General features: G+C 41.0%; 2 protein-coding genes across 2 annotated transcripts; both read left to right on the plus strand.

The window, feature by feature from the left end:
- Positions 1 to 4,066: 4,066 nt before the first annotated feature.
- LOC112877112 (pentatricopeptide repeat-containing protein At2g44880) lies at positions 4,067 to 6,230 on the plus strand. The gene is made up of 2 exons (XM_025941320.1): positions 4,067 to 6,054; positions 6,144 to 6,230. Exon 1 carries the CDS (start codon positions 4,227 to 4,229, stop codon positions 5,832 to 5,834), a length of 1,608 nt encoding a protein of 535 aa, XP_025797105.1. The 5' UTR covers positions 4,067 to 4,226; the 3' UTR covers positions 5,835 to 6,054; positions 6,144 to 6,230.
- A 467-nt stretch (positions 6,231 to 6,697) lies between these two features.
- LOC112876504 (zinc finger MYM-type protein 1-like) lies at positions 6,698 to 10,886 on the plus strand. The gene is made up of 5 exons (XM_025940631.1): positions 6,698 to 6,785; positions 7,308 to 7,374; positions 7,451 to 9,933; positions 10,018 to 10,053; positions 10,863 to 10,886. Exons 2-3 carry the CDS (start codon positions 7,332 to 7,334, stop codon positions 8,944 to 8,946), a joined length of 1,539 nt encoding a protein of 512 aa, XP_025796416.1. The 5' UTR covers positions 6,698 to 6,785; positions 7,308 to 7,331; the 3' UTR covers positions 8,947 to 9,933; positions 10,018 to 10,053; positions 10,863 to 10,886.
- Positions 10,887 to 12,066: the final 1,180 nt, after the last annotated feature.

The raw sequence follows: 12,066 nt of genomic DNA on the forward strand, positions 1-12,066 counted from the left end.
CGTGGAGCAGTTTATTTGTATTTTGTCACACACTTCCAGCCAATCTTCCACCACCGTAAAACTAGCTGGATACTTACTGTGCCCTACGTGGACGAGCGAATGAAGAACCAACCCACTGGCGTACCCGTACTGCGTCCTCTTTTCCGAGCTAACGATGTTTCTCTACTTCAATAAGCACACGTGGCGACGTGCGCCGGCCGGGCCATTCGTCATTTCTAGCCACATCACACGCATCACAGTATAGTCTCTCCAGCTTGGCGTTGGCGGTCGCACTTTTTTGTTTGACGAGCACCCGTGCATGCAAACTTTGCAGAAACTGGTCGACAAGGATGCGTCTGATGAATGAATGGAGGCCGGATACGTTGCATGCACATACGCGCGTTTCCTTTTTTCTGAAAGGAAAAGAAACATGAAGCACTACATACATGGTCATAGATCGGCAAGCCACGAAGGCAACTAAAAAACTTATATTATGGTCTTTTCACATTTGACTACGTATCTCAGAAAAATGGATGCCTAGCTAACAGATTCTCCATCTTTTGACCACAAAAGCAAAGTGGATCGAGCCAAATTAAAGGCAGGTCTCGAGCACCAGCTCCAGTAGTGTCCACTAATTAATCTATGCATGATTAGTTATAATATCCCTTTACATTGGCAGGTTGAATTAGTATAAGCTAGCCAGAGGGGTTTACTTCCTAGGTAAACGAACTAACAAAAGTTGTGCAAAAGGACAAAGGTGAAGAAAATGTAGGTCAGCTCCAACACTGGCAGCAAGCCAATTAAAAATACTTCATTCATTTAATTACTAGTCGTTTTGACTTTTCTACGTACATAATTTTTACTATGCATCTAGATATCTATTATTCTTTATTCTTTAGGCAACCAACCCGGCACATCCAATTCCGATCAACAACTTGGAGGTATGGCTGACTTTTCTAGATGACTTGAAGTTGTTTCACAAGTAGGGCCTAAGCAAGAATAAAATAACAATTGATAAACTACTTTCGAAAAGATAATAGCCGGGTAGCAAACAACATAGATTTGCCACGGACAAGGATCTTGCCACCTTATTGTGAATTCCCTTTTTTATTCAATTGTGTACTCGTTGCTGTTGTTGTGCCATTAGTGACTTGAGAGATAATAAAAAAATGCAAATTCAAGACCCATTAGACACGGCTATATGAGCAGAAGAATTTACAGGCCGTAGGACAAAGCTTCCATTCTCGAAGAAACTAGCCAAGTTTGAAACACTTAAGAGGGCTGGGTATTGAAAGAGTCTGGCAGGAAGAAGTATAGTACCAAGCGGCAGTAAGCCTCGGTTCGAATTAGCAGAGAGGTCAGTTTTAGGAGGTCGGTGTCCAGTCTCGATACCAGGGAGTACAGATCCATAATAGACGGTCAACACAAGAAAGAACAATCTAGAAGCGCCATGGAAGCGGAAGATTCGAGAGAGAGTGAATTGATCAATATAATAATAGATAGATTTTATTATGCATCTAGATATATATTATATTTAGATGCATAATAAAATCTATCTATTATTATATTAATAAGGGAGTGTTAAAAAAAGTCACCACGTTCGCCGAGAGGGTCTAGAAATTCCCGCATTAATCTAAAGAAAGAATGATTTGCACCATTGGATTTAATGGAGATCTAACGGTCTAAACTAACTTAAGAATCCATATCAAATATGATTAATAAATAGCTAATTTCAGATTTAAAAAATTAAGAAAAATTAGGACATGACCACCATGAAGAATATGATTAGTAAATTAAAAATAAGGGTTTGTATCGTTGGATTTTATAAAAATCTAGCGGTCTAAACTAACTTAAAAATCCATAAAAAAATATGATCAATAAATAGCTAATTTCAGATTTAAAAATTATGAAAATCAGGATATAACCAAAGAGTCCATGCCAAATAAGGTTAGTAAATAGCTAAATTTAGAATTAGAAAAATAAAAAAACTAGGATTTAACTAAGGAGTTCATGCCGAATACGATTAAGTAAATAGCTAAATTTCATATTATAAAAATAGAAGAATAAGAAAAATTAGGACATGACTAAAGAGTCCATGCCGAATACGATTAGTAAATAGCTAAATTTGAAATTAGAAAAATAAAAAATTAGGACTTAACTAAGGAGTCCATATCGAATACAATTAGTAGATAGCTAAATTTAGGATTGTAAAAATAGGAAAAATTAGCATTAGCACTTGATAAAAAAGAGTTGCTATTAGCAAACTAGCTACATTCAAAATTAATATAAGAAAATTAGCCATTGACAAAAAGTCCATATCAAATATTACTAATAAATAGGTAAATGCAAGATTTAAAATATTTTAAAAAAATTAGTATTTGATTTGTATAGTGATTAAGAAGTAGATTAGAAATAAAAATAACTAAATAAATAGTATAGGTCAAATGCAAATAGTGAAAATCTAAATTTGAGTTAAAAATGGGAATACAAGTTCACAAATATTTCATGTCAAATAAAGTTAATAAATAGCTAAATCTAGAATTAAAATTAATAGAATAGAAGTTAACTTATATATGAATTTTGAACAAAGTGTTAAAATAAACCATCATGTTCGCCAAGAGGGTTTACAAATTACCATATCAATCGAAAAAAGAGAAAATCGATGAGTTAACCATGAAAAAGCTTAGCCGAATAGTTTGCATTGTCTCTGTTACCAAAATATGAAGATCATCACTAGCGACAACGAGAAGAACCGAGACGGTGATGTTTTGCTTACGAAGCATTGTCATTTGTTGGTAGTCGGGAGCTAAAGAACTTTAGAAGTGAAGGAACGATAGATGATACAACCATATGAAGTGATGATGCGAGACTTAGAACAAAGTAACTTCAAAATCAATGTTTGACATGCACACCCATCCATAGCAAGCCATAAGTAATGTTTAAAAGTAATATCATGCATTATGAGTGATGCATCTTCGATTAGCATAGTATAGCAGGCAGAGATTCTTAAGAGCATAATAGATAATAGAGATAGCTATGTATAAGATAATATGAAAGCATATATTACTGGGCTATATCAAGGGGTGGCTTAAGGATAATGTAAAGAAAATATATTATACATCTGGTGGTATATTTCTTAACTCTTCTTCTACAAGTCTACGGATAATTTATTTATTTTGCACTATAACTAGCACACTCAAAAGAAATTGTACCTCACAAGTAATTTTTTAAAAATTATTGTTTATCTCAAAATAAAATTATAGTATTTACTTAAATACCCCAAAGATGTATTTCTATATAAAACATTTATTTTTCTTCTACATTATTATCCAAAAATACACCATAAAATATAACAAAGAAAAAAAATAAAGATTGCACACATGTTTAGACAAAGACCATCAGAAAAAACAATTATAAAGATACAATTAAACAAGCATTTAATTTGTTGAAGTAAAAAAATCCAAAAGTTTGGGAAAAAACTAGGTACCCGCGCTATTTGCACGGGGCACCTTGCTTGTTTATGCGTATAGAAAAGTTAAAATAACTAGGACGGAGAGAGTAGAAATTAAGTTAGCACTCGTGTGGTTTTGACCGTGCGTAGATGTTGCCGCAAGAAGGAAGCGTGGCGACGGAATAGTCAGCAGTCTTGCTGGCTGCTATTCGTGAGTGCCCAGCATATGGGGCGCGTGACTGTCGGAGGACATCACGTTTGGTTGATGGTTCGTTGACGAGTGGCGACCGGTCATCCCAAGTCACGTGATGATCCTGGGCGCTGCCAATTTATTTATCCATTTTTTATTTTGGTATAATGATTACCAGATTCCTGATAAGATGCATTGTTTCTAGACAAGCTGAATTTTTCAAAGTTTGAGTAGTAAGTACCATTTTCTAATAACGAATTCCCACAAGGAGACTAAGCAGTAAGCACGCAAGATTTTTTTTTGTTGTTTGTGTAATCCATAGGAAAAGAGTTCTATATCACGACCATATAGAAATATAATTACCCATCAGACAAAGTAAAATATATGAAACAGAAAAGAATTTTTAAATGGACCTTTCTGGCCCAGCGGCGGTGAAGTAGCCATTGGGCCGAACCTGTCCCGGAGGGGGCGGACCCAACAACTCAGCCCACATTGGCCCATAACTTTTCGTGCGAACGGTCACCGAAGCCGGTTCACATCTTTCTTCGTTCCTCTTCGGCTCTCCGCCCCCGGCGCGCCGTCGCCGCAAGATCGAGAACGCCGCGTATGATGCGTCCCTCCAAGCGCAGCTCCATCTTGACCGCATTGCTCGGCCGTGGTCGCCGCACCTTCGCCGTCGCGTCCTCCGGCCGGAACCGCCGGCCCGTCTCGCCACTCGCACCGGACGATTGTACCTTCCCTTTGCTTCTCAAGGAGGCCGCGGCCGAAGCCGCAGGGGCCTCGAGGCGCAGGAGCTCGATCGAGGGCCAGAAGCTCCACGCGGGAGTCATCAAGTTCGGTTTCTCCTCATGCGTCTACGCCTCGACGGCTCTCGTTGACTTCTACTCCAAGGCCGGCGACCTGGCCTCTGCGCGCGTTGTCTTCGATGCAATGCCGCGCCGGACGCTGCCTTCCTGGACGGCCATCATGGTCGGGTACGCCAGGAATGGAGATATGAGGTCGGCGGAAGAGGTCTTCTCGTTGATGCCGGAAAAGGATACCCCGGCTTACAATGCCATGATTGATGGGTTTGTGAAGGTCGGTGATGTCCCCTCGGCACAGAAGGTTTTTGATGCAATGCCGGAGAGGAACGTTGTTTCTCGGACTTGCTTGATGCATGGTTATTGCATGGCGGGGAATATGGAGGCCGCTAGGGAGTTGTTTGATGCGATGCCACGAAGGCGGAATTTGCACTCTTGGAATGTGATGATCAGGGGCTACTGCCGGAACCATGAGTCTGGGAAGGCACTGAATCTTTTTAGAGAATTGCAGTCTCAATCATGTCCATTTGAGCCAAATGAAGTGACACTCGTAAGTGTTATCCCTGCAATCACTGATACTGGTGCCATGGATCTTGGACGGTGGGTGCATGAGTTTGCTAGGAGAAAGGGATTGGATCGGAGGGCTAATGTCGCCACAGCGCTAATCGACATGTATTCGAAATGTGGAAATGCAAATGAAGCTATGCGAGTGTTTAACCAATTGAAGCCTAAGGAAGTTACATGTTGGAATGCTATAATAAATGGTCTTGCAGTGAATGGCTATCCCAGAGAGGCTCTTGGTTTGTTTGAGGAAATGCGAAGAAATGGGATTTCCCCTAATAGTGTGACCATGATTGGAGTTCTGTCAGCTTGTAGCCATGGGGGGCTTGTAGATGAAGGTAAGCAGTGGTTTCAGGAAATGGAGGTGCTAGGGATCAGCAAAAAGGTAGAGCATTACGGATGCATGGTGGACCTTCTAGGACGCTGCGGGTATTTGAGTGAAGCCATGGAGTTGATTGGAAAAATGCCCTCTGGACCCAATGGCATAGTTTTAAGCTCACTGCTCTTTGCTTGTGCATGCCATGGTGCTGTAGATATGGCAGAGAGTGTTATGAAGCGAGTGGTTGAGGTGGAGCCAAGGAACATTGGGAATTACATAATTATGAGAAATCTATATGCTGCAAAGAATATGTGGCATGATGCGCTGAACATGAAAGATAAGATACATAAGCTTGGGGGTAAAAAAGAGGCTGGATGCAGTCTTGTTGAGATTGGGACCAGTGTTTCGGAGTTTGTTTCTGGGGACAAGGCTCATCCAGAGTGGGAGGTCATATGTGAAATTACTGGGTGCCTTCAATTGCATATGGGAGTTCCCACAGAGGAGGATTTTGATTTCACCGGACATATTATCTGAGTAAATCGTTGTGCTGACATCGTAGGAGAGGAGACTGACCAAGCATTTGTATGAAATATTCTCTCTAGGGGTTCAGCTTTATGTCTATCTATTGGAAACTATGGTAGCAGACGCTGCATATTGCTACGCCATGATCCAGAAAACCAATAAGGTGAATGATTCCTATAGGAATAAAGGAATGGTAATTCTAATGGAGTATATAAAGGTGGCACTGCTTTCGGTATGTTGTCTTTCCTGGCATCCTTTTATTCTGAGTTTTTATGCTGCTTTATTTTCTGTATTTTGATTAGTCACTCTTGTATGAAACAGTTGCAGCTTCATGCAAGCTCAGTGGCGGAGGAGCCAATGTGGCAAGGTATGGCGGTTGCCATACCTACGCACTGAAATACTGAATCGGTACAAAAATTTTTGGCCGCCCGCCCGCCCCTGCCCTGCTCCCCCCCGCACCGCCGCCCTGCTCCCCCCGAGCGCCGCCGCCCGCTGCTCCTGCTCCCGCAGCTCCCCCCGCGCGCCGCACCCCGCTCCTCCCGCGCCGCCCCCTGCTCCTGCTCCCCCCGCGCGCCGCCCCGGCGCCCCCTGCGGCCTTGCTCCCCCCGCGCGCCGCCCCGGCTCCGGCAGTCCTGCTCCCCCCGCGCCGCCGCCCTGCTCCCCACGAGCGCCGCCGCCCGCTGCTCCTGCTCCTGCAGCTCCCCCCGCGGCGCGCGCCGCCCCCTGCTCCCCCCGCGCCGCCGCCCCCTGCTCCTCCACGCGCCGCCGCCGCCCCCTGCTCCTCCCCGCGCCGCCGCCGCTGCCCCCTGCGCGCTGCCGGCCTGCCGCAGTGCCGCCCCTGCTCCCCCCCCCCCCCCGCGTCGCCGCCCCCTGCAGCCCTGCTCCACAGCCACAGGCAGTGGATATCAACTAAATGCTTTGATCTCGATGGATCTGGGACAAGGGTTCAGTACACAAATGCAGGTATAAGGTATTAGATTCTTAATCTGTTATGCAAGCCGTAGCTTTTTTGCTTCCTTGAGATTATTTTGATCTCATGGTTGTTGGCAATGAGTTAATTTAATTCTGAGTTAACAACGTTATAGTCAAGAACTACAGTTGGGATGGGATGTAGTACTTGTGTATAATTGATTTTGTATAATTGATTTTACATATGGCCGCTTGACATCGAATGGAAGTACAAAGCTTGTGATATGCAGTAGTTGCCCGAAAAAAGTTCATTGCCACTTCTATCTATGATTATTGCATTTCAGATTTTGCAACTGTATACCTACATGCAGTGCAATAACAGGGCTGTTGCAGTGTTGGTTACTTGGTTGTGTTGCAATTTTGCAAAGCTTCAAGAACTTAAATTGCTATTGATATATCTGCTTTAACAGAACTACAGAAGAATTGCAAGTGTGTGTAGGGTTTGCCTATCTAGTGTTAACTAAAACTCTAAAAGCTTATCTAGTATCTATAATCAATGTATATATATTTTTACAGGACGAGAAAGAACTCCAGTAAGAGATGGCTGGTAATGGAAAGGGAAAAGGAAAGATATCTCAAAAAGGTATTCTTGCGATTTGCAAAAATTGATTGATTCATTTCACTTTTACATTGATTGATAATTGATTTTATTTTTACAGGTTTAAAAAGCTATTTTGGCACTGGTTCCAGTGGTTCAAGTAGACAACCAAGTACTCGTGGTAGTGGAATTGCTCAACAAGAGGTTGAAGATGGGCAAGATCATTTTGCGCTTGTAACAACCGGTGTAGAAGATGAATTTGCTCAAGCAACAACTGGTGTAGAAGATGAAGTTGCTCAAGCAGAGCTTCAAGAAGGTATAATCGAGTTCAACCCGGACTATATCATATCGGATCCAGGATTTCGTATTTCAATTGATTGTTTTGCCCCTAATATTAGAGATGAAGTTAGAAGGGCTTTTATAGTTAAAGGTCCTTTTCAACCAATGGATCATAAGTTTCCTACCACGAATGATAATAGGAGTTTTCAAAAGAAATGGTTTAAGCAATACAGTTTGTTGGAATATAGTGTGGAGAAGAATAAAGCTTATTGCTTCTATTGCTATCTTTTTAGACATGATCGAATAGAGGAGAAATTTGGTCATGATGCTTTTACAAAAGTCGGCTACTTGCAATGGAAGAATGGTTATTTAGCACTTCCAAAACATGTTGGTGGGCCTAGTAGCATTCATAACTTTGCAGCAACATCATATCATGATTTTGATAACCAAAGATCAAGTGTAAGAAATAGGGTGTCAACTCATACGAAAGATGCATTGGTCAAATATGAAACCCGAGTGGAAGCTTCCTTGAGTATTGTTGCTTATCTTGCATTGCAAGGTGAGCCGTTTCGGGGGCATGATGAAACTTCTACTTCATTGAATAAGGGCAACTTTTTGGAAATGCTTGATTGGTACAAGGAAAGGAATGAGGAAGTGAAACGTGCTTTTGATGAGTTGTGTCCAAAAAATGCAAAAATGACTTCCGGCACGATTCAAAAAGACCTTGCAAACTCTTGTGCACAAGCAATCTTAAAGGCAATAAAGGAAGAAATGGGGGGTTGTCGATTCTCTATTCTTATTGATGAATCACGTGATATATCTATCAAAGAGCAAATGGCCATAATTGTTAGATTTGTGAACAAAAAAGGGGAAGTCATAGAAAGATTTTTGGGTATCAAGCATGTCAAGTATACAACATCGGAATCATTGAAGAAAGCATTACTTGAAGTGTTAAATGATCATGGTTTAGTTGTTGCAAATATACGAGGGCAAGGGTATGATGGTGCTTCCAATATGAGAGGAGAATTTAATGATCTTCAGAAATTGATTAGAGATGAGAATCCTTTTGCTTTCTATATCCATTGTTTTGCTCATCAATTGCAATTGGTAGTTGTTGCTGTCTCAAAATGTGCCTCATCTATTGAAGATTTCTTTGAGTATGTGACACTAATTGTGAGCAGCACTTCCACTTCATGTAAAAGGAAGGATTTATTGCTTGATAGACATCGATTGAATCTCTTGTCTAAATTAGAGAGTGGAGAAATATCATCTGGGAGAGGTAAACAACAAGAAACATCATTGGCAAGACCTGGAGATACAAGATGGGGATCTCATTAAGACTTTACTTCGTATTGAGTCAATGTGGGATTCAGTAATAGAAGTGCTAGAAATTGTGAATCAAGATGAGCGCATTCCATCTAGAGCAGGAGGATTGGTACAAATAATGGAGTCTTTCAGCTTTGTATTTATCATGAAGATGATGTTGCAAATCCTTCATATTACAAATGAGCTCTCACTCATCTTGCAAAGGAAGGATCAAAATGTTGTTCAAGCTATGTCTTTGATTATTGATGTGACGACACGTTTGAATAATTTGAGAAGTGAAGGTTGGGAACCATTGTTTGAAGAAACAAAAGTCTTCTGCCTTGCAAAATGTATCCCAATACCAAATATGAGTGATCAAGTACCACGATTTGGTCGATCAAGAAAAGGTGGGAGAAACAATATTACTCAAGATCATTATTTTCGTGTTGATATCTTCTATGCTGCAATTGATGCTCTTACCACGGAGTTTGATCACCGCTTTAATGAGCGGTCCTCAGAATTGCTTGTTGGATTTTCTTGTCTTGACCCTAGAGATTCATTCTCTAAGTTTGATGTTGAGAAACTTGCTCATATTGCGGATATCTATTATGATGACTTCTCTTTTGATGACCACAAGACCATAAAAGATCAACTTCAAACTTTCATCATTCATGTGCGGAGATTTGAAGAATTCAAAGTTTGTTATGATCTTGCAAGCCTTTCAAAAACAATGGTTAGACTTGAGAGATATATTGTTTTTCCATTGGTTTATCGTCTCATTGAGTTGGTATTGATATTACCGGTGGCGACAGCAACAGTTGAAAGGGCATTCTCAGCTATAAAGATTATTAAAACTGAATTGCGCAACAAGATGACCGATGGGTGGTTAAATGATTTGATGGTGTGTTACATCGAAAGAGAAATATTCAAAGGTCTTGATCTTCAACAAATTAAAAAGGCATTTCAAAAAAAGAAAGACAGGAAAATGCAATTTCCAAGATCTCCTAGACGCGTTTAGAGGTACGTGTATTGTTTATTTTACTATTTTTGTACTCTTTGAATAAATATATAAAATTATTAACTCATTGTCTTTTATGTTAACAGGTTTTAATTGCTATTTTAATAATCGACATTTTTAAGGTATTTATTGTCATTTTATTGAACACTTGTTTTGTCGTCAATTTTTTTTGCTTTCTTCTTCGCCCTACCATGATTTTGTTGCATCCTCCGCCACTGTGCAAGCTACACCTTCCTCTTGTTTGAAACAGTTGTAGTTTCCATGCCATGCATTGCTTAAATTCTCTATATTCAGTCACTTTGAGAATGATATGACATCATTGAGCCGTTTCAAAAAAAAGGACATCATTGAGATATAGCAGAAACCTGCTTTTTTTTAGGATTCTTCTTTGTAGCCTTGTATAATTTCTATATGTGGGTGGATTTCTGTTCGATGGTCTCTAGTCTGGGCTGTTTGCCACAGGTTTTGACCTGCAAATAAGACAGTCATCTGCTTTGAGAAAAAAGATCTCTAGCTCATTGAATAACACATATTTGAATGTGGAATATTTATGGAAATAGCCTGACCTTCGGTTCTTCTTGCTTGCATTCTGAAATACTTAGCATACACATCATTCTTAATTTTCTGAATTGGCATATCATTATCAAATTATGGCTACATCAGATGAAGGTTTAGCCGAGTTACCGCTGATATTCCACACTCTGAATTAAGCAGTTTCAGGGAGGACTTGCATTTACTATCATTTTGGTGCTTTCATTTGATTGGGGACTGGGGAGAGTCGTTATAATTGCACAGCTGATGTTTGCAAGCATCTGATGCGAAAGACTTTACATTGGGTTAAATCACCTCCCTGTTGAGTTAGAATTCTCGCAGATGTACTCAAATTCTGTCCATTCTACCATTGCTGACTTTGTCCTGTTGGAAATCGCAGATCTGTTTTGCAACTTTCTCTACCTGGATACATCAAAGTTTCAGTGGTCCTGCACAGAACTTGGCAATTTGACATCTCTGGTAGTATATCGATTTCTTCTGCTATTGTTTCTCCAAGTCCACTTTCTAATTATTTTAGAATTCGATCACTCTATTTACTGCACTGCACACTGAATATAAGGCCTTTGTTTAGGCCCTGTTTGGATTGAAGGAATTTCAAAGGAAAAACATAGGAATCTAAAACGGAGGAATGATTCGTTCCTTTCCTGTGGAATCCTGTAGCAGGCTAGCCATTTCACAGGAAATAAAACATCCACTCGAATCCCTTGTTTTCTTCTCCTTCGCGTATGCCCAAGGAACCGCGCACGAAGAATAGAAGAAAAATCATCAACTTTGAGTCGTTGATGAAGAAAAACATGTTCTGCCATTGTTGATTTTCCAAGCTTCTCCCGCGCGCGTGGACCACCAGGTGGCGCTCGCTTGCTCTCGCTGCACCTCAGCTCTGTGTTGCACTGATGCTCTTGCTGCCCTTGCTCCGCTCAAGGCAAGTTGTTTGGCTTCTCCACTAGGATTGGTTGGATATCTAGGTGAGAACGAGAGAGAATAGATGAGACGGGGAGAGAGAAACAGATGAGAACGAACGGAGGAAGGGGATGAGGAGGAGTGGACCAGAAGGCTCTGAACTTTTGGCTTGCACTGACGACGGGTCCTAGCTTCTTGGGTCTACATATCAGTACCTAATACCTGGTGGCAGCGCAGGTCCGTTTTTTTCTTCCACTTGTGGGACCCACCTAAAATCTATTTTCTTGTGTTCCAATTCCCGTGTTCCAAACAGCAGTTCCTACATTTCCTTTACGTTTTCCTTTCCATTCCTCTGTTTTGCCAAAACATCGGACCCATATTCCTGCGTTTTTTTTCCATTCCTCTATTTTCCATTCCTTCGTTCCAAACAGGTCCTAATAGAGTAAAGTATTTTTGGAGGAAAAGTACAGGGATCCCCAATCCAAAGGAAAGACAACATTTTGCTTGTTTGGAATGAAGGAAACAGGTGTTCCATTCCTGTGGTTTACTGTTGTCTCCTCATGATTTCACAGGAAAGTAAAAATCTACTCTTATCACTTGTTTTCTCTCCTTCACGTAAGCCTGAGGCAACACCATCCGCTTCATCGGCGTGCCCAGGTTGACTCAAAGCTGAAGCTGCCAGA

This window comes from Panicum hallii, chromosome 9 (assembly GCF_002211085.1).
Source record: "Panicum hallii strain FIL2 chromosome 9, PHallii_v3.1, whole genome shotgun sequence".
Lineage (NCBI taxonomy): Eukaryota > Viridiplantae > Streptophyta > Magnoliopsida > Poales > Poaceae > Panicum > Panicum hallii.

Coding starts and splice junctions, on each gene's coding strand:
- LOC112877112 (XM_025941320.1), top strand. CDS start 4,227: ATGATGCGTCCCTCCAAGCGCAGCTCCATCTTGACCGCATTGCTCGGC.
- LOC112876504 (XM_025940631.1), top strand. CDS start 7,332: ATGGCTGGTAATGGAAAGGGAAAAGGAAAGATATCTCAAAAAG. Junction 7,375..7,450: donor AGGAAAGATATCTCAAAAAG/GTATTCTTGCGA, acceptor TTATTTTTACAG/GTTTAAAAAGCTATTTTGGC.